Source organism: Culex pipiens, chromosome 2 (genome assembly GCF_016801865.2).
Source record: "Culex pipiens pallens isolate TS chromosome 2, TS_CPP_V2, whole genome shotgun sequence".
NCBI classification, from domain to species: domain Eukaryota; kingdom Metazoa; phylum Arthropoda; class Insecta; order Diptera; family Culicidae; genus Culex; species Culex pipiens.
Window position 1 is genome coordinate 1630494 of NC_068938.1, and position 26952 is coordinate 1657445.

At 36.5% G+C, this 26952-nt stretch overlaps 2 protein-coding genes across 4 annotated transcripts in view; one reads left to right on the forward strand and one right to left on the reverse strand.

Moving 5' to 3' along the window:
- Positions 1 to 626: 626 nt before the first annotated feature.
- LOC120427088 (eukaryotic translation initiation factor 4E-binding protein Mextli) overlaps positions 627 to 26952 on the reverse strand; it is a 29073-nt gene continuing 2747 nt past the window's right edge. The window contains exons 1-9 of one of the 3 annotated variants that reach the window (XM_039591937.2): positions 25612 to 26102; positions 21252 to 21550; positions 20990 to 21182; positions 20813 to 20884; positions 20294 to 20354; positions 16702 to 17233; positions 16227 to 16632; positions 16047 to 16165; positions 627 to 1876 (exon numbers count right to left, since the gene is read on the reverse strand). In XM_039591937.2, the coding sequence (XP_039447871.1) occupies positions 1625 to 1876; positions 16047 to 16165; positions 16227 to 16632; positions 16702 to 17233; positions 20294 to 20354; positions 20813 to 20884; positions 20990 to 21182; positions 21252 to 21550; positions 25612 to 25720 (2043 nt within the window). In that variant the 5' untranslated portion in view covers positions 25721 to 26102 and the 3' untranslated portion in view covers positions 627 to 1624. Of the gene's footprint in view, positions 1877 to 15390; positions 16166 to 16226; positions 16633 to 16701; positions 17234 to 20293; positions 20355 to 20812; positions 20885 to 20989; positions 21183 to 21251; positions 21551 to 25611; positions 26103 to 26952 lie in introns of those variants that run through there. The other 2 variants (XM_039591935.2, XM_052707544.1) reach the window with 2 other exon arrangements.
- On the forward strand, positions 3547 to 13145 carry LOC128092811 (uncharacterized). Its single transcript, XM_052707548.1, has 2 exons — positions 3547 to 4060; positions 12649 to 13145. The coding sequence occupies exons 1-2, from the start codon at positions 3947 to 3949 to the stop codon at positions 12844 to 12846; spliced, it is 312 nt and encodes a 103-aa protein (XP_052563508.1). The 5' UTR covers positions 3547 to 3946; the 3' UTR covers positions 12847 to 13145.

A 26952-nucleotide genomic window follows, 5' to 3' on the forward strand; every position in this document is an offset into this window, starting at 1 on the left:
TCCAAAGTGAATTTTATCCGAGGCCTTCGAATAATCGAGACGGGACTTATGATGTTAAGAGATCAAAATCCCGCAATTTTTTTATAGCAGTTTAGTTTTTCTCAATAAATAACAATTTCTCAAACAATGCTTCAGTTTTTTACAAAAAGTTGTATTCATTCCTCTTTTTAGTCCAAAAGCACAGTCTGTGATCAAGAGGTACATTTTGTTAGATTTTTAATTTGTTTTTTTTTGTCTGAACTTTTTTTTCACTTTTTCTTCCTAAACGGTTTGAGTTACTGGATAAATATGAATAAGGAGGACGTTTAAACTAATAATGATTAATATGTGGTTCCTCTTTAGGTTAACATTCTTTAATGTTTTGTTTTGCGTGTAGGCGTGTAATCTTCTTTAACCACTCTTTCATTTCTGGCTTGTTAATAAATTAAACGACACAGTTTACATGCAAGAAGGTTCGTCGCTTCACTCAAGTGTGAGAAAGCTTAAAAATTGGGGTAATTCTTCTCAAAGAAAAAAAAGTCTAACAGTTACTCAGTTCTTCACCGTGCGTAAACGTTCTAAAGTGGGGTTAACGATAAAATTCACTTTTTTGTTTCTCATAAGATCTTCAGAAAACTTAACAAAAATTTAATGTTTTTTTTTTTGTTGAATCGTGTTTGAGAGGAGACATCTGTTTTTGTTGTTAAGGGGAAAAGGGGGTTACATAAATACGAATAAATATAAACAGAAAAATTAAATAACAATTCACGTTCGGGGGTTGGTAATAAATAAAATTAATGTAGAAAAAAAAAACGAAACTCAAAACAAATATAAATTCCAAAAAACAAAATCAACAGCAGTGTGTTTGTTGGTGTGGGTGCGCTTTGAAAAGTGTTTTTTTTTTCAAATTAATTGAAGGGGAGGATAACGAAATCTATTGTTTTCTTATTTCTTTTCTCTCGGAGCAATTGTTGTAGGATTGTTGGTTGGTTTCTTGGTTGTTGTTTTGCTCTTGGGTAGACTAGATGTTTGATTAATACACAGCTTCAGCATCATTATTTGGTGGTTAGCAGAAGGGATTAGAATGATTTAGTTGTTTCTTTTTTTTTATCGAAATGGTATACATTTGATGGTTGTTTTTCCTACTTCTAAGAGAGATTGTTTCTTTTGATGATTATGAAATGTGTGTATTTTGGTGATTAGTACGTGTATGATCTCACTTTCGTCGAACCCTTTTTCAAACAATTTCAATGCATGAAAAATGGCCCTTTTTACTTTTTACGATTAATCTCATGTTGGGGGGATGTGAAATATTGTATGGTTAATTCATCTCAAGCCACCTAATTTGGTGGCAACTTTGTAGAGTGAAACCATTTTAAAGGGTTAAGCTCAAGGTTCGAAATGTTGCTCCAAACTCGGAGAGCACTTCCGACTAAACGTCTACGCGGATTAAATAGTTAAGGTTCCAGTAAATAGTTAGCAGCTGCTCTTCTCTCCTCTATCTCCTCCTCATTCTCTCACTTGCATACTCACTTTCTAATCGTTAATGTTACAGAAAATATAACAAAAAAACGGATAATCGTAATCTATAATTAGAAGTTGCGCGTCACGTAAAATTCAAAGAAGAAGAAAAAGACCGCCAAAATCAGCCCTCCTTCGATTCACTGGCTATCGTCGTAGTCGCAGTCGCAGTCGTCGTGCTCGCCGTTCCGGAACCACTTTCGCCGTCAGCCGTGGTCGTTTTCGGTGTGGTCGAGCTAGGCGGCACCTCATCCCGCTCGGCCGACTCGCCGGAAGTATCTCCGGCACCGCCGGTTCCGCCGTCCTCCAGGGTGGACTGCTTCTTCATCTCTAGAAATTTGTCCCCGTTGAAGCGGCCCTTGTCGTCGTTTACGTCCTGGGGGTGTTATTTTAGAATGAGGAAGAAGAAGATATTTTAGTGATTATTTTGATTAAAATGTTTAAAAAAATAAAAAATAAATTTTACGAAATAGTATTATAAAATTATAGTAAATATATTACATAAATCAAGACAATATTTTTGACTACCTTTCCTTTTTACCTAAATTTTCTGTTACATTTTCATTGAAATTCCATAGAAACTGCAACGAGCTCTGTTAACAAAAAAAATCACCCGTCGATTTTAAACTAATTTTCAAAAAGGAAGTTTTTTATAGAAAAGGAAGGTTTGCAAAAAAAAATCAGATTTAGAAAAAGTTAAAATCTCAAGATATTTGACAACACTTATTTCTAAATATTTTTAATATTTTAACAATAAACTATACTACCGCTCAAAGCAAGTCGGTCGTGTAGAGGAAAGTGGGGAGACTTGATCCTCGGGGACACTTGATCCCAAGCTTGTATCTCGACAGCATGTGGGTAAAAAAATAGCTTTGTTTTAGAAAGTTGTGCAAAATTGACTCAAACTCATTGTAGAAAACAAAGAAAAAAGTAAAAAAAAAAATGGATTGAGTTACACACATTTTTCTAAAAATTGCTTCCAAAAATCTTTGATAAATCTTTTTCCTTTGTTTTGATATGTATAGAAGACACTTAAAATTTTTTAAAAAAATATTTTTATACATGAATTTTTTGATAAACTTATCAACTACACAACCCTTGTCCATTTGATGTTAAATTTATCGTCATATTATTTTTAAATCAATTGTTTAAAAAAGTGCGTTTAGGGAGATTTAATACCTTCATTTTTACAGTCATTGGGATCAGCCTCAAGATTAATTAATTGATTTGTTTTTCGTACATGGTTTCCTTTAGTATAGTAGTACATGACTTACTGCAGTTTGAACCATTTTTCAAATGTTTTGTAAACAAAAATTACCAGCTTTTGTAAATATGCTTAATTATGGCCTACAAAATAATATATTTTTTTTAATACTTTACATACTAAACTTGATATATTTTGAACACAAACGTACAGGTTTTAGGTGAAATTGCTGTAACTTATAGAAAATCAAATATTTTGATGAATAAGAAACATTTTGCTTAAGGTTTCTTCAAAATGTTGAAAGGGGGATCAAGAGATCGCTAACATTTTGAAAATGCCGGATTATTATATTTTTTTTTTTTCAAACGCTTGGCATGATTCGAAGAGTTCATCTGATTAAATACCCTTATCAGTGAAACATAATTGAATGTTTAAGCATTCATCTTTTTCAAAAAGTTCATAGTTTTGTAAAAAAAGGACAGCCAAAATCTCCCCACTCTCCCCTATGTAATTTCGTCAATTTTGAGGGAAAAACGTACTAGACTATGACAAACGAACAAACTCGCAAATAAACTTTTGGACAGTTTGGTAGTTGCCTGCATTGTTGTTTGCCTGCATTTGTTTGCAAAAACGTCAGCCTGCATACATTTGGCTTTGTTTACGAGTTTGGTAAACTGTCAAACAAACAAAAAAGTGTGAGTTTGTTTGCCATAGTCTAATACCCCCTTTAATGATGCAGTTTGGATCTGAACAATATGAACTACTAGAAGAAAAAAAAAACAACAAATTTTTGAACTTTAGATAGACCATCAGTCACAGACAAGACATTCTGTGGATATCTTAAAAAACTAAATTTTTAGCATCACTTCCAAAATCTAGAAAATGTACCCCGAACAAATTTTGCGCATCCCAAGGCAAACGAACGCAATGCAACTTGGTATGGTCTTAAACATGCGTGAAGCATTCATTTTGTCGTGAAGCAAGATCTATCGTGAGCAACGTGCGCCGAAGAGTCAACGGACAAAATGACAAAACGACAAAATTAACATTGTACTTCATCCTTTCGATTCCCACCTCGCACGCTTCTCCAACCCAAAAATGACACCAGTTTCGAGCAGCAATGATTCCCAGGACAGACGAATGTTTCTGCGACAAATATGAGGCGACAACTTTGGTGCAACATTCAGATCAAGATACAAAAGAATATGCTAAAATGCCGGGGGGGTTTTGGTGTTGATATAAATGGAGCTTCATGTAGCAGCCTCATTCGTATCAAGCTTTTCGTGCGAAAAGGACTCATATCGTAGAACGAAGTGCGCCGAAATCAACGGACAAATGGGCTCATTGCGCAGATCGGTAAGTTACTCGAAGTTAAAAGTGATGCAGCCATTCATATTTGGTAGAATGTCAAAGTGATCACATTTCATTTACAAAAAAAAATCTTTTTAGACAAATTATAAGTACAGTACAAATTTCTTATTGAGAAGAAAAAAAGTGAAGTGAAATATTGGGTGACAAATTATGTTTAGTCGTTAAAAATTAATTAAAACAGGTGTTTTACACAGTAAAAAATTGTATAAATTATAAAAGTGTAATTTTGGAAGGTTGAATATTACCTCTTTTAAGATGTAATTATACCTCAATTTAGACTGAAAAAGTGACATTACACCAGAAAAGTGGTAAAATTACACATTTTTAGAAGCAAAATTACACATTTTCTCCTTTCCAGATGTAATAATATTACCATGTTTTTTTTACTATGTATATTATTGCTTGATTCGATCAAACTATTGTCTTGGACACTCAGTTTTTGCTGATTTAACAACATTTGTGTTCTGTTTTTATTTAATGTTTCATAAGAACTAAGTACTAGTTTTTTTCATTAAATATTTTCATCAGAAAGTGCTGGTACTTTTAAAATTACTAACTCAATAAAAAATTAATTTAATTTTTTTTGTGTCTAAGGCTAACAACTTTCAGCGGTGAAAACTTCGAACCAAATGAAAATTTGCAGAATTTTAGCGTTCTGAAAAGATAAGTGAGCTGAGCAGTCCTCTACGGAATCGGTCTTTTTTCTTTAATTTTAATTTTTGTATTTTTTAATTCGGCTGAAACTTTTTTGGTGCCTTCGGTATACCCAAAGAAGCCATTTTGCATCATTAGTTTGTCCATATAATTTTCCATACAAATTTGGCAGCTGTCCATACAAAAATGATATGTGAAAATTCAAAAATCTGTATCTTTTGAAGGAATTTTTTGATCGATTTGGTGTCTTGGGCAAAGTTGTAGGTATGGATATGGACTACACTGAAAAAAATGATACACGGTAAAAAAAAATTTGGTGATTTTTAATTAAACTTTTTGTCACTAAAACTTGATTTGGAAAAAAACACTATTTTTATTTTTTTTTATTTTTTGCTATGTTTTAGAGGACATCAAATGCCAACTTTTCAGAAATTTCCAGAATGGGCAAAAAATCTTTGACCGAGTTATGATTTTTTGAATCAATACAGATTTTTTCAAAAAATCGAAATATTGGTCGCAAAAATTTTTCAACTTCATTTTTCGATGTAAAATTGAATTTGCAATAAAAAAGTACTTGAGTAAATTTTTGATAAAGTGCACCGTTTCCAAATTATAACCATTTTTCGGTAACTTTTTTGAAAACAGTCGCAGATTTTCATTTTTAAAAACTAGTGCCCATGTTTGCCCACTACTGAAAAAAATATTTTTGAAGAGCTGAGAAAATTCTCTATATTTTGCTTTTTCGGACTTTGTTGATACGACCCTTAGTTGCTGAGATATAGCCATGCAAAGGTTAAAAAACCGAAAAATTTATGTTTTCTAAGTCTCACCCAAACAACCCACCATTTTCTAATGTCGATATCTCAGCAACTATAGGTCTGATTTACAATGTTAAAACATGAAACATACGTGAAATTCCGAGTGAAATTCCGATCTTTTCGAAAAAAAAGTTTCAGCCGGATTAAAAAATACAAAAAAATCGAATGACCGAAATCTCAGAGAATTGCTCAGCTATTCTCTACCAAAACCGGAAATGGATTTTATTTGTATTTTTTGATTTGGCTCAAACTTTGTGGGGGCCTTCCCTATGACCAAGTATGCTTTTTTGTGTCATTGGTTCACCCATACAAGTCTCCATATAATTTTGGCAGCTGTCCATACAAAAATGGTATGTAAATATTCAAACAGCTGTAACTTTTGAGTGAATTTTCTGATCAATTTGGTGTCTTCGGCAAAGTTGTAGGTATTGTTGAGGACTTTTGAGAAAAAAATAGGTACACGGAAAAAAAAATTTCAGATTTTTTTATCAACTTTTTTTTCACTAAAACTCAATTTCCCAAAATACGTATTTTTTGATTTTCGAGATTTTTTTATATGTTTTAGGGGACAAAAATCCGCAACTTTTGAGCCATAGAGAAACATGGTCAAAAAATCTGCCACCGAGTTATGAATTTTTGAAAAAATAGTGATTTTTGGAAAAAATCTAAGTTTTATGCAAAAACAAGTTTGACATTACATTTTAATGCAAAATTGAATTTGCAATCGAAAAGTACTTAACAGATTTTTTGTTAAAGGGATCCGTTTTCAAGATTTAGCCACCGAAAGTTTGATTTTAGCGAAATATTTGCAGTTTTTCAATTTTTAAAAATAGTGACCATGAGTGACCATTTCTAATTTTTTTTTTAAATGTTCAGAAAATTTGCTATAAAATTGTCTAAGAGACATTGAAGATTGGACCTCGGGTTGCTGAGATAGAGCCGCTTTAAGAAAAAGAAACACGAAAATTGAAGTTTTCTAAGTCTCACCCAATCAGCCCACCATTTTCTAATGACGATATCTCAGCAATTAATGGTCCGATTTTCAATGTTAATACATGAAACATTCGTGAAATTTTCCGATCTTTTCGAAAAAAATATTTTGAAAATTTTTAAATCAAGACTAGCATTTTAAATGGGCGTAATATTCAATATTTGGCCCTTTTAAAATGTTAGTCTTGATTTAAAAATTTTCAAAATATTTTGTTCGAAAATTTCACGAATGTTTCATATTAACATTGAAAATCGGACCATTAATTGCTGAGATATCGTCATTAGAAAAAGGTGGGTTGTTTTGGTGAGATTTAGAAAACTTCAATTTTCGTGTTTCTTTTTCTTAAAGCGGCTCTATCTCAGCAACCCGAGGTCCAATCTTCAATGTCTCTTAGACAATTTTATAGCAAATTTTCTGAACTTTTCAAAAAAAATTTTTTAGAAATGGTCACTCATGGTCACTATTTTTAAAAATTGAAAAACTGCAAATATTTCGCTAAAATCAAACTTTCGGTGGCTAAATCTTGAAAACGGAGCCCATTATCAAAAAATCTGTTAGGTACTTTTCGATTGCAAATTCAATTTTGCATTAAAAAGTAATGTCAAACTTGTTTTTGCATAAAACTTCAATTGTTTCCAAAAATCACTATTTTTTCAAAAATTCATAACTCGGCGGCAGATTTTTTGACCATGTTTCTCTATGGCTCAAAAGTTGCGGATTTTTGTCCCCTAAAACATATCAAAAAATCTCGAAAATCAAAAAATACGTATTTTGGGAAATTGAGTTTTTGTGAAAAAAAAGTTGATAAAAAAATCTGCAATTTTTTTTTCCGTGTACCTATTTTTTTCTCAAAAGTCCTCAACGATACCTACAACTTTGCCGAAGACACCAAATTGATCAGAAAATTCACTCAAAAGTTACAGCTGTTTGAATATTTACATACCATTTTTGTATGGACAGCTGCCAAAATTGTATGGAGACTTGTATGGGTGAACCAATGACACAAAAAAGCATACTTGGTCATAGGGAAGGCCCCCACAAAGTTTGAGTCAAATAAAAAAATACAAAAAATAAAAATGGTCGAAATCGGCCGATTTCGTAGAGAGTTGCTCAAGTCAATATTTTAGTTCTATTGATGAATTATTTAGAATGAATGACTTTTTTTTATCTGATGCATTCAAGTACTCTACAAGTGTTATACTTGATCAGGCTGTATGTAACTCCGTTTCTGGTGACCATAATTTCATTATTTTCTTTAAATGAAAAAAAAAATACATGAAAAAATTTAATAGATTTTTTTATTTTTCGTGTACCTTATTTTGTCTAAATTGATGTAATATTACTTCATAAAAGAGGTAATATTACAAATTTACAACTTTTTACTGTGTAGATCACATTCTTTTAACTTTGATAAGACGTTCGAAAGAGCGCCAACCAAAAATGTAAAACCAAAAGCAAAACAATAACTCGCTGGTCGAGACATCGCTCTCTTTTACCTTCCCCACATGCGAGTACTACTAGGCTGAGCCGAACCGAACCATTTATTTAGCATACAAATTAGTGGAGAGGCGCGCGCGTAGTGGCCACCTTGTACTGATCGATTCCCCGAATTCATTCAACAAATTTCGGTCATTTTATCCGCGTTTTGGGTGTACCAGCTTAAATAAATTAGTATTCCCCGAAATTTTTACATATTCCAAGATTATTATTTTTTCCAAGAACCATAGAGAAATCTGAGAAATACAACATCTGTGCTTTCCGAGAAGAAGAGATATTCATTATGTAGAACGAAGCTTCCATCTTTTCGAGGTGGGTCAAGCAAAGTAAATATATTTTTGACAAAAAAAAGTAATTTTTAAAGTTGGCTGAACTCCGATCTCTGAGGTGTCATTTCACCAGAAAAGTATCAAATTTTAATCATAATTTTAATTTGTAGAGTAAATTATTTTATTTTATGGTTTGGGGAGATCGCAGTAATCCTTGGCCGTGATCGGTCGACCTAAATTTTCGCTCCGGGTTTTTTGGCCTCACCTCGTTTAAAAATTTTCATCGTGGTGCTTTTCGGTTCGTTTTTTTTCCGGCGGGACAGTTCCGTGGGTCAACTACCCGGTTTTAAGATACTGAGTTCTTCCCAAGTTTGAGGAATTGTGTGGTTGTGCTGAAGGGAATTTCGTTGAGTTGGGAAGAAAATTGTGTGATTGCGGTTGCTGAAGATGAAGATTTTGCTCAATTTTGTCCACCGGCTTGTGGAATTCTTGCTATATCTGGCCTGATAAGATGTACAACCTATAGTTTTAACGAGTTTGAATGAAATTAGTGTGAAAAATGCGGATGGTTGAGCAAAGTGACACGAAGATCCTATGTGTGTTCAACGTTTTCACTTTATTGCTTCGCATAATTTTGTTTATCGCGTAACCATAGAAACCGGTTTGGTGCGGTACGAGTGATAGTGAGCTGCTTTAATTGGGGGAGGGGGAGGGGGTTGGGGTGTGGTGAATTTAGTGCTGGCAAAGTTTTAGTGATTTAAAAGAGTCTTGTGAAAATTCTTAGAGGAAACGCTCAGAGAAGCATCATAACTATTTGGGACGAATTCCTTTTTTTTGTTTAACAGTGAATTATAAAAAAATATGCATAACAAAATTGTGGCTCAGGTACCGTTCCAGTTGTTTTCGTTTGTTAGCATGAGGACAAGCTGAGATGGGTGTGCTGCAGGCGCCCGCAACTTAGTTGTCGAAGAAGAAATGAGAGGCCTACTATGTTCTATCGGGTGAGCTCGTTTCATGTTAAATATGTTTGCGGAGATGTATGAAGTCTCTAGTATATTCGGTTTGTGTCAAATTGTTGGTCTCATTCCTAAACTTACGTATCATATAAGTCAACATGTTTCTTTTTTTTCTTCTTTTTCGGAGAATTGTTAATCATGTTGGTTTTTATTGATGTAGCATGATTAACCCACCAACAGTCTCGAGTGTGGAATTTGTACACATTTGCATGATGCTGGTGGTGGTTTTATGTAGAAATGTCTTAAATTTGATTGTTGGTTTTGACAAATTTGGAAATAACTTAGTGTCAGTGTTTTGAAATCAGTTTGATAGTTTGAATTATCTTACAAAATTTGTTATAAAAATATAGATACAGGTTTTATATTTTATCTAAAATTTACTTTTACAGTTTTTTTTATCCTTCTAGTAGTTACATTTAATAGATGTTTTTAAATATGTCTTATTGCAGGTACAAATATATAACTTTGGATTTCAGGCTCACAAGGGAGACGTCATTCATAAAATAATTGTGTTTCATTAAAATAATTAAATTTGATAAATAGTTTTTACAGATAAATATAAATAAAAAAGAGTGTTTTTAAGCATCTCGGCAATCGAGACAAATATAATCAATTAAAATAAGGTTTGACAATTCTTTTGACGTTTTTCTTCTCAAGCCTCTTAATTTTTCTCTAATTAAGTTTTAGCTTTATCTGTTGCATTTTATTAGCAAGTTTTTTTATGATATTAAAAAAAACTATAACTGCCTAAACGAGCATTAACAGTCTGGACCCGAAGCCTGATTTTTCTGTTACATTCTTATTGGAATTCCATATAAACTGTAACGGGGATTGCAGGCACCGGGTCCTGACTATTAACTTGCTTCCATTATTTTGAATACGATTTTGAGAGTTAAAGCTTCGAAACAACTTGTTAAGTTCTTACAGGAGTCCGGTTTGTGCTGTCATCGAGTGCGGATCGTTGTGTTTCGCGTGTGCGGTTTTTTGTGTTTTCAGGCTGTTTTGGGAAGTGTTTGTTCCATGTCTTGTGTGATTCGGCCCATGTTTGTGCTGGAATTGCTTTTGCGGTCGAGTTTTTGATGGTTTTTTGTTTGATTCCCGTTGAATTAAGTTTTTCTCTGAGATTTTTCCAATCCAAATTGATGGTTTGCGCGGCGTCGGTTCGATTCGGTTCGGTGCGTGCTTGTGTATTAGTGTCGTCGAAAAGAAAAAGGAACGAGTTTGGTTGTCTGTATGCGTGCGTTGTTCAGCGATGACACGAGGTTACAGCGGGTTACAGCGTATGTTGTAGCGCGGGTTGCGTTGGTGTAAGTGAGCTGTAATGTGAATGTGGTAACGAAACTCTGGACGAAAGGAAAAGGGCGAAGGAGACACTCAGCAGCACACATGAATTTGAGAGAGCAGAGCGGCAGCCGAGCCGAGGTTTTGTGACAAATTCTTTGGTCGTGCCTTGGGATTGGTGTTGAGTTCTCGGCGGGAGCAGCGGCAGAAACTGGTGAGGAAATTCCAATAGGAACCCAGAGCGAGAGAGTGCCAAAGCATGTATGCGTGTGTGCATGTGATTGTATAGATCAGGGTTGCCGGATTGTCTAATTATTATTTTTACAACCATTTTTTTTACGATTAATCAAAAGATGAGCCTTTTCACGTTTCTTTTATTTTGCTTTTCTTTGGCGCTAAAATGCACCAATAGCTAAAATGAATTGATATTCAAGCATATGTCTACGTCTGGTTCAATGGGTTGGTTTTTATTTTTTTTGTGTCGCTGTTTGTGTGCCTTAAACAGTAATTTAAATTAGTTAGTTTTTTGTGTGATTGGCTGAGTGAATGAATGAATGAGAGAGTATGAAAATTACTAATGAAATATTTGGTTTCAGGGCAAGCTCTTTCTGATATAAAAACGAACGGGTAGCGTTTTTCGGTAGTCGTGTGATAGATTTTTATATAATGTATAAATAAACAAATTTAGTTCGATAGTTAAGTCCAAGCAACGCGTCGGGTTAGTTTTGTTTTGCGCGTTCGTCGCCGTGTTTGAGAAAAGATATAGCCGTTTTCCTTGTATTATTTCTACGACTTGAAAATATGTGTTTTGTAGGTGCGCTATACGCTTGCGAGGTCTAAATTTAAAATTCGAAAAGACGTTTCCCGTAAAACGCGTGAAAAAACTCTCAGCATTATAGCCCGGAGAGCACGATAACGAGTATTTCTCCTACGCGATTGCCAAGCCCTTCTTGTATCTTCGTAACTCATCAGTTATCGGTCGCTATTCTTATACTGCCCACCATTGAAAATACGGCTAATATCCACTTTTGGCAAAAACGAGATATTAGCACCAGGTGGTAGAGGACGTTCCAACGCATCTTCTGGAATTTGAATTTTACTGAAATAGTGTCTAGACTTGGCTGCCGATGCGAAAAACCAAACGGCTAATATGCCACTCTTATGGGAAATTACCTTGACGGAAATTTTGTGTCAAACACTAAAACGCGTTTTTCTCGGAATACTTGATTTGGCATAATAGCCGAATTTTCAATTATGGGCAGTATAACTATTCAAAAATTGAAATCGTCTATGATCCACTCGAACTAAACACTTTACGTAGAGTTTAATATCTCACCTGTTAAATACATTCTTTGTGGTTTTATCTTTCCACAGCCGGCTGTCTAAGATAATCCATCTAATCCTAAATAAATCACAAATAAACGGGAATAGTCTCAACAGCAGCATCCGATTGCTTGCCTTGGGAATAATACATCACCCCATTAAACAAAACTTATCGATTATTTGGGTCACATCATCATCTTCTATGATGAATCCTGACCATTATCCTTTCCTACTAACAAAATCCCAAGTAGAAGTAGTTTTCCGGCACACGCGGGGGTGTGGATATCGTATAGAACCCACCCTTGGTAGCAGCCTGTGCTAACTAACATTCCCGTCCCATTCCCTCGAGATCTACAAACTGACATGGCGGGCGCCGTTGGTGGCCAACGACTGTTACCTATCTGCAGAAGTTCTAGTTTTGATGACCTTGATGTTTTATCTTTTCATCGCATTCATGCATGCTGTTGATAAGGGAAACATCACCAGATCGTTGAAGCGTATGATCGGTTGTGCTGATAGGTTATTACGGTCCTGTTCAGCAACGGAGAAGGACAACCATGGGTGGTCTCTCATGCTCATGCTCATGCTCATGCTAAATTATTTTATTTTATGGTTTGGCTTGAACTTCACATTGAATTAAATCAAGGGACAGATTTTATGAAAAAATAACAATTTATTATCTTTCGTTGTGTTTAATTGATTTTTCTTTAATATCTTTTTTCAGTACAATATAAACGTGAATTTCACCGCAGACGAAAATGGACTTCGAATGATCAACGCCTTCATTCAAACAATCAGGAACGAAATCAACGGAGGACGCCGCGAGCTGCAACAGCAGTTGTACCAACTTTGTCATCGTAGAGATCAAATAATCCTCAGCCTAAGGGCCACGAAGACTCCAAGAAATGGATACAAGAGCTAGCTTATCATACAGCAAAACGAAAGCGAGAGGTGAATTATTTCGGCTTTTCTTCACCACGACAATTTACTTCTTTTTTTGATAGCGTTTCTGAACACAAATATTAACTTAATAATACTTAATAATCGATGTGTTTAATTTGTAATCTTCGAATAACCATTATTAATGATCTATGTAAGCAATTTGTTTCTATTTTAATATTTTTAGTGGGCAAAATGTCAAACTCTTGATCTTTGTAATCCGAGTTATAATTCAAGAAAAAATCGTCAAAACTTATTTACGAAGTAAACATTTATCGATTTCCGACGCTACTCATATTCAACAATTCATTAAAGACCAACCACTCCAATCTTACTAAATACGCAGTAGGGTGCTCTCTTTGTCGTTCGTGAAGGTTCGGTTGCTTATTAATTTCTCGTCGCTACATACCTTGAGTGACGTGCTGGAAGCAAGGGCATCTATGCGAAGTGTCCCTTCACCCGCAACATATTTGCCGTGCTTAGGGGAGGGGAATTTTGTTATACACTCAACCCCCGGTGGTTGATCACTTTTTCGTTTGATACTTTTTTAGTTTGTACCCCGTTGGTTGGTCAAACTCAAACTAAAAAGTGACGAAGGCGCTCACGCACACTATCAAAACAAACGTGTGTGTGTGAACTCCGTGTAAAAGGGGTGTCAAACTAAAAAGTGACCCCGTTCGTTTGACAATAGTTGGTGTCAAACCAACGGGGTTTGAGTGTATGCACCAGTAGAACTAAAATTCGCGCAAAAATAAAAACTTACGCACGTGGCTGAACAGATTATGGAGTCGAGGCTCAAGCAACCAAACAAGCTGTTGCTTGTCAAAGGAGCTTGAAGAAAAAGTTGATGTTTTGAGCGGCGGTGCTTCTAAATTATGTAAAAATATTTATCTTTTCGCACTCTTCAGCAAAGTTCTTCCCTGGAACACAAACACGAATGAGGTTGAGGGAAATTTTACGATAAAAAAATATATTTTGATTTTTTTAGAAATAAAAGTTTAAATCTCAAAAGGGCCAAACATCCAATATTACGCCCTTTTGCAATGTTAGCCTTAATTTAAAAAATATTGAAAATATTGTTTTCGAAAAGATCGCAAAATTTCACGAATGTTTTTTTTTGACATTGAAAATCGGACCATTAGCTGCTGAGACATCTGCATTAGAAAATAGAGGGCCTATATTCTGAATTTCAAAAAAAAATGTTTTCAGAAATTGTGGCCACTATATAAAAAGAAAATCGAAAAACTGCAAATATTTCGCTGAAAACTTTCGGTGGCCTATACTGCCGTTCTACGCATAATTTCCCATGTCAGTTTTGGACGATTTTGACTTAATGACATTTTTAAGTTTAATTTGATGTGTACTTTAAGAAAAACACATAAAATCTGGTACTTTGTTCGGAAACTCATTGAAAACAACACCAAGTCTGTTTGTCCCATCGTTGAACTTCTACGCATAATTGTCCCACCAAGTATTTTCTTACATGGAATCATCAGTTTTACTTAGTATTATGCCTTGTTTACCAGTTGTATAGCAAGATAATCACAAATAAGGGTGATAACCTGCTAACTGGGCCGATTAGGGACACATAGGGCGAATAATAACCCACGGGACAATTATGCGTAGAAACACAGAAATCGGTCGAAAAATTTCAATCGCCTTTTTCTCAGTTGCACTTTTTTGAACATGGGACAATTATGCGTAGAACGGCAGTATAACTTGAAAACGAGGCACTTTATCAAAAAACCTATTAAGTACTTTTCGATTGCAAAGTATAATTTACACAAAAAATAAAGTTAAGATGTAGATTTTTTTTTGAGAAATCATTATTTTTTTTTTCAATAAAAATATTACATTTTCTGACCAAATTTCTTATATTTCTTCTCGAAAATCAAAAAATACAAATATAATAATACAAAATCGGCAAGTTTTTTTCCGCGTGATTTTTTTTTTTTCATCAATACTCACAACTTTGCCGACTTTGACACCAAATTGATCAGAAAATTCCTTTTCAGATTTTCGAATACTGGCGTACCATTTTTGTATGGACAGCTGCCAAAATTGTATGGTGAACCAAAGCCCAAAATGGCTTCTTTGGTCACAAAGTTTGAGTCAATAAAAAAATACAGCAAAAAAATGGTCGAAAACTGCCCATTTTGTAGAGAATTGCTCAGTGACTACAAAACACAAACAAACCCACCACCCAAACACAAAGCCCAAAATGGTACAGAAAGATGAGTGAGTAATACTTACATGAAGAAAACGCTATCTTACAATGTGGCGAACAACATTCACAGGTGAGTGGATTGTTAGAATGCGCTAAAACTACTCAAAGCTACACTAAAACCGCGATTATTATTTTTTTAGATAATAGTTAACATAACTGACATCTTTATTCCGATTACAGTGTGTGTGTGTGATTGTATAAAACTGTATATGTTACAACATCTTTTCGATCTTGCGGAAGGCATCGTGTTTCGTTTTGATTCGTTTCGAATTGCGATCGTTTCTTCTTTTTACACAAAACAAAGTCTTTCGTTTCGTACTGAAAGTAGTCGTCAGTTTTAAACTTTTTGAGATCTATAACAATATCGTTTTTTCTAAAATGAATACGCGTGTGAGTACATCAAGTTTCATAACATAAGCGTAGTAGGAATATCAAAATGTTTCGCTCCATTCCACTTCTTGCGAGCGTTTGAACCATGCGTTCAATTGCAGAAAACACAAAACAAGACAACTTTAAAAGAAATATGAAAAAAACGAACAAAATTTCAGAAATCAATCGCTGGTCGATTTGTACCGAACCAGCCGTTGATAGGGCACGACGACCCCGTCGGAATCGATCGACGAAATGGACGGAAAACGGTTCCCGTTGCCGACGCGGCCCGTCCCAGCCGAGCAGGTGGTCATGTCGAAGCTACCAGCTAAAGCCGGAGTCGCGTGTCTGGCGTAGAAGCCACCCTTCGAGTAGTAGCCGCGCGCAGGGCGGTTCTGGTCGTAACTGCCGTTATTGTTACTGTCCTTATAGCTAGTGTTATTGTTAGCATCGTGAGGTGGATGGTTTGGGGTGCTGTTGTTAGTTGGGTTATTGCAGTCCTCCGGCGGCTCGTTGCATTCGCCGGACGGGGAAGACGAAGAAGGGGGAAGAGGGTTGTTATCACTGTTGCTGTTGTTGTTGTTTACCTTATTTCGTACTAGATATGGTAGCTTGTCGCATATCTTCAGCCAATCACGTGGCAGAGCCCATGAGTGGGGAGATTTGGAGTAGTAGATCAAGCGTTCGTATTCATGGACGATTCTCACTGCAAAACAGAGACACGAGATATTGAAGGACTCCCCCAAGAATTAACTCTTGTCCCTTACCTGGCGTAGAATCGTCCCTCGAGCCGTCCTTAATGCCCTCCGGTGCGCTGTCCTTGCGCGAAAAGTGACTCCGTCGGGAGCGGCTCAGCCCGTTGTTGCTGGCGGACGACGGCGTCGACGTGACCAGCGTCGAGTTGGACGAACTGGAGCTCGTCAGCGTGGGCGGATCCACGATAAACACGTCGTCATCGACCTCGATGCAGTTGCCGCCGCCGCCGCCGATGGCCATCGCGTCCAACCCCACGCCACTGTCGACGAAGGGCGATCCGGTTATGAGCTGATGCTGGCCAGCCATCGGGGTCACCGGCGAGGCCAGCGAACTGGGCAAATCAAAGCTGGAACCCATCTCGACCGACGCCAGGAACTCGTTGCTGCTAAAGTAATCGTCCAGCACTAGCTTCGCGACCTGAGAAACAGAATGACGAAACGATCATTCCCAGAACCACCAACCAACAAATCCCGCAAACAAACTCACCCTCACTAAGTCGAAACAATCGCCGGTGATTTTGATGCTGTGCCGGCCCACGTTCACCGTGTACTTGTACTCGCCCAGCGACGCGTCGTTCTGGGAGAAACTGTGCAGCAACATTCCCGCCTGGCCATTGTTCTGCGAGCCGTTGCGCACCAGCTTCGGATGCGTGTACTGCTGATGCTGATGCTGTTGAGCCTGCTGCTGTTGAACCTGCTGCTGCTGCTGCTGGTACATGTTGTTCAGGTTCAGGTTCAAGCCGGCGGCCGACGGAGGACCCTGCGGGCTCGACATGAATCCACCGTTCGGGTTTCCCCCGCCCATCGAGTTCATCCGCTGGAGTTGGACGTTTCCACCGGGGACGACGACGCCACTGGAGGAGGAGGAGGAGTCCGGGACGGAGCGGCGGGGCATCGCCACCATACCGTCGTCCGAGGCGGACGAGGCCAGCGAGCTGCACGACCCGTCCTGGGACGTTTCCAGCCGCACCGGAGAGGCATTCCGACGGATTGTGTCTTCGATCAATTGCTTCGCGTAGCTGTTGTTGGAGGGGAGAGTGGAATTGTTAGGAAAAGAGTTTCGATCATTTGGACGTATAGTAGGGGATGCACGTTGTTCTCAATTACTAAATTTCATCAAATTTTACGGTAAAGCGAGCAATTTTAGGATGTTTCATGTTTTTTGGACCTCAATTCAAATGCTTCTAAAATTATTGAATTCTTATATTCTAACAACTTCTGAAAAAATCCAAACATTCTGAAAAATCTATAAGTTGGAAAACATATATTTTATTTATTTAAGAAATATAAAAATTATAAAATTTCTTTTGAAAAAATATTTTTTTTTAGAATCTCGTTAAAAATTCTGAAAATTCTTAAGCTTAAAGCAAGAATTATAAAATTTCTAAAGATTCTCAAAATTCTGAAAATAAAAAAGAAATAATAATTATTTCTTTTTAAAATTATTTAATTTTAAAATTTGTAAAAAAATAGATTTTAGAAATTCAAATAAAATATCTTTCAGAATTATTCTGAAAGATATTTTATTTGAATTTCTAAAATCTATTTTTTTACAAATTTTAAAATTTCTAAAATATCTATAAAAAAATCAAAATTTATAAAATTTCTAAAATTACCTAAAATGTTCTACAATTTCGAACTTTTTTAAAATTTTCAAGTATAAAATTTCAAACATTTCTAAACCTTTTAAAATTTAAAAGTTTAAAATAGTAGTTTATGCAACAAGTTGCAAAAAGAGGATTTTTTCAGCACGAGTCGTACATTTATCCAACGCGGTTCACCGAGTTGCATAAATACGAAGAGTGCTGAAAAAATCAAGTTTTGCAACGAGTTCCATACAACATTTTTTGCAATTCCAAAAAACACACATTGAGTGAAATTTTATGTCAAATTTTCATGTATTTTGTCAATAAATCGTTTAAATCAAAAAAATGTTGAAAAGTGTTACTTTTCGAAACAAGTGCTGAAAAGTTCATCTTTTCAGCACCCATTTGAGTGCTTTTCAGCATTTATTTTGAAAAGTGTTGCTACTCGATTCTGTTATTTTTGGTACAGAAAAGTAGGCTATTTCGCCGTTCAAGAATGACAGGAAAAGTAAGTAGTTTCACGACGGAATTGCAAAAAGATTATTTCATTTAGTTCCAAAAATTTCTTAAATTACTCTCTTATTTATGATCCTATTGCTATACAGTATGTAAACAAGACTCAATGCTTCGTATAACTAATGATTCCGTGAAAGAAAATAATTGATGGGACAATTATGCGTAGAAGTGTAACGATGGGACAAACAGACTTGGTGTTGTTTTAATGCGTTTCCGAACAAAGTACCAGATTTTATGGGTTTTTCGAAAAGTATACGACAAAATAAACTTAAAAATGCCAAAATCGTCAAAAAATTACATGGGACAATTATGCTCAGAACGGCAGCTTACATCTACATCTCACCCTTGCTCTGAGTCATTACGAGCAAGACGCTAGAACAAGCTTTTTTAATTTTTGGAATTTTGGAAAGCTTTTAAAAATTCTAAGAAATTCTTTAAAATTTGAAAAACTTTAAAAAAAAATGTTAATTTCTTACAAAATAAACTTAAAAATTCCAAAATCGTCAAAAAATGACATGGGACAATTATGCTTAGAACGGCAGCTTACATCTACATCTCACCCTTGCTCTGAGTCATTACGAGCAACACGCTAGAACACGCATTTTTTAATTTTTAGATTTTTTTAAGTTTTTAGATCTTTTTTTCAAATTTAAAATAATAAAAATTTTAAAGCTTTCAAAAAACTTTTAAAAATTCTGATAAATTCTTTAAAATTTGAGAAACTTTTTAAAAAATGTAAATTTACAATTTAGCACTTTTCTTAAATTCCTAAATTTTAAAAAAATCTCCATTTTATAAATTTTAAAAATCTTAAATTGAAAAAATGCTAAGAGTTGTAAAAAATCTTGTTTTTTTTTAAATTCTGAAAATTCCTAAAATTTCTTTAAAATTCTTAAAAATTAAAAAAAAATCTTATTCCTTTTAATTTACTTACTAATTTAATAAAAATACATTTACATTTTACATTCTATTTTTTTAATTCCAGAAATTTTGAAAATGGTATTTTAAAAATTAAAAAAAAATAATTCCATTTTCCATTTTTTTTACCAAAAATTTAAGAATTTAAAACGAAACGAAACTATTGGCACTACGCCCCCGGGGCATGGCCTTCCTCTAACGTGGGATTTCTGCTCCAGCGCCTCTGACGAGACAGGAGAAACCGGGACCGACGTTTTACTTCACCATCCGATAGAAGCTCAGTGGATAAGGCGGGAATCGAACCCGCGTCTCATAGCATCATCGGGATCGGCAGCCGAAGCCGCTACCCCTGCGCCACGAGACCCACGAATTTAATGAAGAATTTAATGAATTTAAATCAAGAATTCTAACAAATTCCATTTTATTATATTTAAAAAATAAAAAAATCTAAGAAATTTGCCTGTGTGGATCAATCAATCGGTCCAGTGCGCGACTCAAAATCCAGAGGTCTCCGGTTCGAATCCAGAGGCGGACGCAACAAATTCTAAGTGTAAATATAGGTTTTCGGTGCACTCTCCCCCAGAGCTGAAAATGTCAGGGCTTACAGTCACATGCTAGCACTGAACTGACATTTTGGTTTGCTTCATGTGTACGCTGGGTTGGAAACATTTTGCAGGCCTGCTCTCCCCGTGCCATACCTTCACACTTAGGAGACCCGGGAGGCGGAGTCTTGTCACAAAAAGAACGATACACGCCTGTGGATCCGTTGACGAAACCGCAAGGTTTAAGAGGGCCACATTGTAAGGTGTTACGTCGATTCCGTTTTTTTTAAGAAATTTAAATGTTATATAAATTATAAAAGTTAAAAAAAAAATAATTTAAAATTTCTGAAAGCTTCCAAATTCTCAAAATTTTTAATTTTTTTTTTTTTGTAATTTGTTGATTTATTGGGTATTGGGAAAATAAATCAATTGTTAAATTTTTAAATTAAACTGTTTAAAATTTAGTAAAAATTGAGCCGATATTCAAAATTGAACAGCACAAAAAATGAACACTTACTTGATTTTATCTTCGTTGGGACCGGTAATCTGCACAAGACGTTCCTTTGCACCAGGATTGACTGCGAATAAAGCAAACATTTAGTAAGTACGGCGTCAGGACATAGTCTTTCAGCTTAATTCAAGCAAGCAAGGGGTGATTAATTCTGCAGAAGATTCAAATTCGTTCCATGAGTTCCAATGCTCCATGAAGCCTTTTCGTTGATCGATTTCCAGAAGGTCACGTGTACAACTAGCTAATTAAATAACACAAAAGCAACGGCGACAAATGTGTGGTAAATGCGAGTGAGGTGCAGCGAAACAGGAACAAAAAAACGGTGTAATCTTTTGCAATAGGAAAATGTGCACTTGTTTAGTGTGTGATGAAATAGTGATTTATCTGGTCGTGGCACAGAGTTTGGGTCACGTGTTTGACACACGTGAGTGCAAAATTTGAGCGTGCGAAAACATTAGTGCAAAACGAGGGTGCAATTAGTCAAAACACACACACAAAAATCTCATCAGAACCAATTTGTTTTACCTCTTTGGAACGATATAACCGTTTCGCTCAATTCCTCAATCATGTGAACTCTACGTCCCTTGATTCCCATTACTTACCGAGGGGACAATTTAAAAAATAAAGTAGGAATAAAATAAAGAGTAACAATTAACAAACAATTCACTGGTGTATCAAACAACAGAAGGGAGAATACAGTACCTTTGCCGGAATCAGCGTTGCGGATGACAATCTCGTCTTTGCAGTACGTCTTGCCGGGGATCTTGGTCGGCTTCGGGAACTTGCCCGAGGTGCGGATCAGCTCGCCGGGCGACAGCGACGGAATGATCTGCTGCTGTGCGCCGAGCGACATTCCGGGAGGGGAGGTGCTCAACAACGAGGAAGGATCGTCGGGCTAAAAAAAAAGAGAAAGTTCTAACTTCATGACTTCAACAACACCAAGAAACCAAGATCTTCCTCCTACCTCAACATTGGTGGCCTTATGCTTGTAGTACGTGTTCGTGCCGTCGGAAACCTGCCACGATTTGGCCCGCAGCTCAATCAGTTCGAGCAGGTTCAGCCGGGTCATGATGTTGAGCCGTTCGTCCTGGGACGCGTTGCGGAAGATGACGAACGCCCGGTCGAGCGTGTCCTTCGAGACCAGCTCGAGCTGGGGACCGTGCAGGCGCAGGTTCGCCAGCAGTGCGTTCATACCGTCGGCGTTGTTGCAGCCGTTGTCCAGGCTGGCGGCCACATTTTCCGTCAGCGTGATGAGTTCCTCGACTGGAAGATGGAGAGAGAAAGAGAGAAATGGAAATATGTTACTTAGTTTTAAGAGCGAGTCCACGAGCAAAGCATACCCATCTCGCATCGACCTCACCAATCTACCTGACATTTTCAGGGGTTGTTTGTACATATAAAACTAGCATCTGGCCAAAATATGAGCACTCTAGGTCAACGGGAAGTGGGGCAAATCGGAACACAAAGTTTGAAGGTTCAAAAACGTCAAAAATCGTAAAAAGATTGTAACTTGGGCAAAACTCAATTTAATTTCAAAATTCCCATCCCAGCATCCCAATTGGTTGAATCTAAAGGGAGTTATTGGCATTTTAGTGAAAAAATAGCACAATTTTCAAACTCAAATAAAAAAGTGTTCCATCCAGATATCAACTCGGTTCGACCTGCAGCTTGTAGGGGACATCTGGGACTACCATCTGAGACTGAGAACACTTTGGGTAAGGCAGTTTAACATATAAAATAGACACTTTTAATTTTAGTGAATTTTTTGGTCGTAAATTTTTGCTCGGGGACCCCTTAGATCCCATTTTCTAATAATAATTTTATCATATTCGTGTTCCTGAGACAATTTCACCATAGAAACATGCATAAAAATGTTTATTTTCATCCATTTTAACCCTTTAAAAAATGGCAGATTGGTGAGGTCCAAACGACGTCCCATACAAAGGGGTATGCCCTGTTCGTGGACTCGCTCTTAAGACTCGACCGTAGATGTAATTAATTTTTGGTGCGACTTTCAAAATTTGGGGTAATAAACGGGTCTCCTACGAAAGGCAGAATTCTCAAAAGGCCGAATCTCATAAGGCAAACTGCGTCCAAAAAGGCGGAAACGCATTCCAATCTTCGTGTGTAATGCGTTTCCGTCTTTTTGGGTGCGGTTTGCTATTATAATTTTTTTAAACCATAGTTACATGAACATTGGGTTCGAAAAAAATAAGGCTGCTAACTACATTTTAAAATATTCTATTTATTTGCAGCAAAAAAATAATTGTAATTATTTGAATTCATTTAAGTACTTGGTGACGAATGATCAAATTTCGGTTATCGTCGCCATAATTCAATCAACAACAAGATTGAAACACTTTTGAAATGCTTTAATTCATTCCACTCTACTCATTTGTATGCATGGTAACCATATGATCGGTAAAGATAAACAGAATGTACTCATTATGTACTTATTTCGCTTAAAATTATAAAAAAGAACACAGTTCATTAGTTTACTGTATCTTTGAACATCATAATCAATAAAAATCGTGAAAATATAAACAAAATTTCGAATTCCATAATCATTCTGCCTTTCGAGACATTCGGCCTTTTGAGACGTTCTGCCTTCTGGGCAAATGACAAAATTCGGCCTTTTGAATTTCGGCCTTCCGAGATTCTGCCTTTTGAGTTTCGGCCTTTTGAGGAAATCCCTAATAAACCGAACCCGTTACAGAAAATTAATAAAAACTGAAAATTTACCGAAGAGAAACCCCGTTCTGCGATGTTTTAGGTACACCCACAACTATGCTGCAAATCACAAAACAATACCTCCTACAATCACAAATTGCTTCCTACATTGCCGCACCCTTTTTTCAGCCGTTTCGACGCTGATCCTCGCTGGTCAAAGAATTACGGGCCGTTTCCACAAGCCATCAGCGAGATCACACCTTGTCAGCCTGATGCACAAATTTAAAGAAAATAAACTGAACTCAATATTTTAAATGTTTTTAGTACGTAACACTTATATATTTCTCCAAATATCAGTGAATTTATGTAAATTTAATTTTATTAGATTTTTCTGTAATTTTGTAAGTCTGTAATTTCGGAATACAATTTAATTTTATTAGATATTTATTTTTTAACCCTCTAACGCCCATGGTTATTCAAGAGCACCACTAATTTTTATCTTCAAAATTAAATTTCCCGGCAACCTTGCAATTTTACAACCTGGATTAGTTTGAACAGATTGCCATCACTAGCACCATCTACATTCGAATTGTGGAAGTAGCATCAAGCGATTACGCATCATTTTAAAAAATCTGGAGTTTTTTTTTTTTTGTTTGAAAAGGACCAATAAACCAAATTTTCAGTTTTTGCTTTTTGGGTGTTTTTGAAACCGCCTTGAGTCAGGGGTATTGAAAAACACCCAAAAAGCAAAAACTGGAATTTGGTTTATTCATCCTTTTCAAAAAAAAACTCCAGAAATATCCTGTGCGAAAAAAATAAAGCTCATAAAATTAAAATTGCAGAACATAAATTTGTGTTTTTCAGTTATAATTGAAACATAGTTTTTAATTTTGTTCCTAGTTTTATTTTATTTTATTTATTTTTATTTTATTTTATTTTCCTTGAAAAAATCAAAATATTTATAAATTTTTAGTAGGTTTCCTTTTTAATTTGGTGGATGTTGATTTTTATATAATTCCGAAAAATAATGTTTATTTATCAAGTTGTAAGTACAGTCCAGACTTGGCTATCCGATGGTTTGTATGGGACTTCGGATAATCGAATCATGATAAAAAAAAATGCATACTGTTTTTATTTATAACTTCGAATTCGATTTCTGCGACCACATTTAAGTCAAATTTGAATAGCTGATTGCAATAAATTTTAAAATACATTTTTTTCAATATTTCTGCATTATTTTTTCAATAGGGCGAATCCGTAGATGTAAACAAACAGAATAAGAAAGGATAGGCTGCTTGTCTGCATCTGAGGTTTCGCCCTTTTGAAAAGTTAATACATTTTGACCGCCATCTAGGATTTAAAAATTCTAAATCACTTTAGCGTAGTTTAGGGGCTATACTTGAGGGAGGGGGTCTGAAATCCCGATAATATCTGGACGTTATATTTGAACAAACCCTTAAAGGTGCTTCCTAAGGAAAACGCCGTATCTTGAACAAGTTCTGTCTGTTGCAGACGATAAAATATAAAGTTAGCACGATAAAATATAAAGTTAGCGAGTTCAGAAATTGATTTCAGTTGAAAATGTTCTAACTTACGAAGTTTTGTTCGATTAGAAGCAATCTGTCGAGTTCAGAAATTAATTTAAGTTAAACAGAAATAGTCCTAGAAATGGCGACCCGTTTTACCTTAATTAATTAAGGTAACTTAAAACGACAGTTGAATGCAAATTGTACAACATTCGAAAAAAACGAAGTTGACTTTATAGCTGTCAGCCACTATTGCTAGTACCAACCACTAGTGTCTTCCTTTTATCTACAAGGACTTCGCCGCCCTGGGCTCCTAAGTGTATGAGAGTATGGCACGGAGCGACGGCGCCGAATACCCATATTTACACAAAGAATTTTAGAGCGCCCGCCACGGGATTCGAACCGGCAACCTCTGGATTGTGAGTCCAGTCCAATTCACAATTTTCAGTGTAAGAACGGGCCTTGACCGATCTTATGCACCAGGTTCCCGACGAACACGCACTGCCCTTACACCTACATCTCACCCTTGCTCTGAGTCAGTACGAGCAACACGCTAGAACACGCTTTGAGTGTTCGTGACAGGCATAGATATTACTAAATTATTCAAGAGTTAGAATTTTCAAATTTAAATTTTTCAGGCAGGTATGTATGGGGTTCCCGATTTTTCTCGATTTTTTTTTTTGCGAATTTTGGAAAAAAATCCAAATTTTCCGATGGCCACCCTGGACTTTTTGAAAGCCCGTATCATGCCATTTGATAAACTTTGGCAATTAATTCTGGAATAACTGCGTAGTTGGCCATGGCCATATTCCGGGTTCAACCGGGGTACTTAGAATCGGTCCCAAAGTGGCCAGATCGGTCGAAAATTGATTTCAATTGTGCAACTGTTTTGTTTTATAAAATATTAAACGCTTCGAAGGTTCCCCGTGTTTTCATGGAACCTGGGATAGCCACAAAAGCATTCCAGAAAACCATTTTTTTAGAATATGCAGTTTATGGATTACCTAGTTTTTTTTCTAAAAATATTCCAAATTGCCTCAAACGTTCACCATATATATTAAAATATGTATATAAAAAGCTTTCATCCATGGATGTTTGATATCTATTCCAAAAAAAGTATCTACTCACTCGACTGAACCTCGTACACCGGAACGTGGACGTGCGTTTGCTTCAGCGTGGACTTGAGCGGACGCGGCGCCTCCAGATTCTTGACGGCCGTACGGCCCATCTGCGCCATGGCTGCTGCCGAACGATGGCGGCGATCACCACAATAAACTATTCACGACTTCACAATCTTCACTCGAACGACGATGCAACCAGACTGACTTTGAGCCTTCACAGGTCGTCCCTTTGGGCGAGCAAAATTATGATTGATTCGATATTCGCGAAGTCACTTTCAGCGGGTTTCCACGTTTCGTCACGTTCTCGGAAGACTTTGCACACACACACACAAACGCACGCGGACACACACAAACGCACGCGGACACCCTCAACACACTCGCACACAATCCCTCCCTCACGTGGAGACAGGTCGTCGTCGATTGATGTTGCTGATGATGTTGTTGGTAACAAAACAAAAGGAAAATAAACGGATTTCAGCCGATGTTTGTGCACCTCCCCTGTGGAAGAAAGAATGAAAGAAGGAAAGTGAGATAAGTTAGTTTACCTGTTGTTGCTGTTGTAGATTTTTTTTGTAAATAGTAGAAGGTACATAAGGTTCTTTTAATGGGAAAATTATGGTTATCGAATAAACAACCGACGACAAGGAATCCTTAGGAATGACTCCCACTCTTTGGCTCTAAGTATTGAAACACACGCGAATTCGATCCACTCGTGACCGTAATCTGGCCCCGTCGCCAATCAATCGATGGGCACCTGTGGCAAGGTACCGCCGTGTCTTGTTGTTGAGGAGGGCAAAAATAACCGCAAACTTTCGATTTGAGAAAATTAAGAGAAAGCGGAAACAGCTCAACAACCAAGTCGAAGAAGCAAACCAAACCAACGTCAAGTTATCATTACTCGGCCCCGAGGGGGGAAGAGCTCTAATCAACAGGCAAGCTAGCCCGCCAGCGAGCAAGTGTGTGTGTAGTGAAAGAGAAAAGAGTCGAATCTCCAATTCGGCTGAATAATGCAACTGTACATATGAATTTTCATCCGTGCAGCAAGGAAAACCTAAACTGCACAAAGGCAACCGCGCAGATCTCAATAGACAATACATTTAACAATTTTAAGAGGTAGAGAGTAAGAGAGAAACATCTGATTTGCACACACGAGATTGAGAGAGAATAAATGTTGCTCTCGGGAGGGGCGATTGGATGCTGCAAGCATGATCAAAGCAAAATAGGGCATGCTCCAGTGAGTGATCTTTGTTGATGATGAGACTCTTGTTCAAGAGGAATGCAGCTGGAATGCACTTGGAATGGCTTGAATAATTGTAATCTCCAAAAAGTACCCTTCAGTAAATTTTGC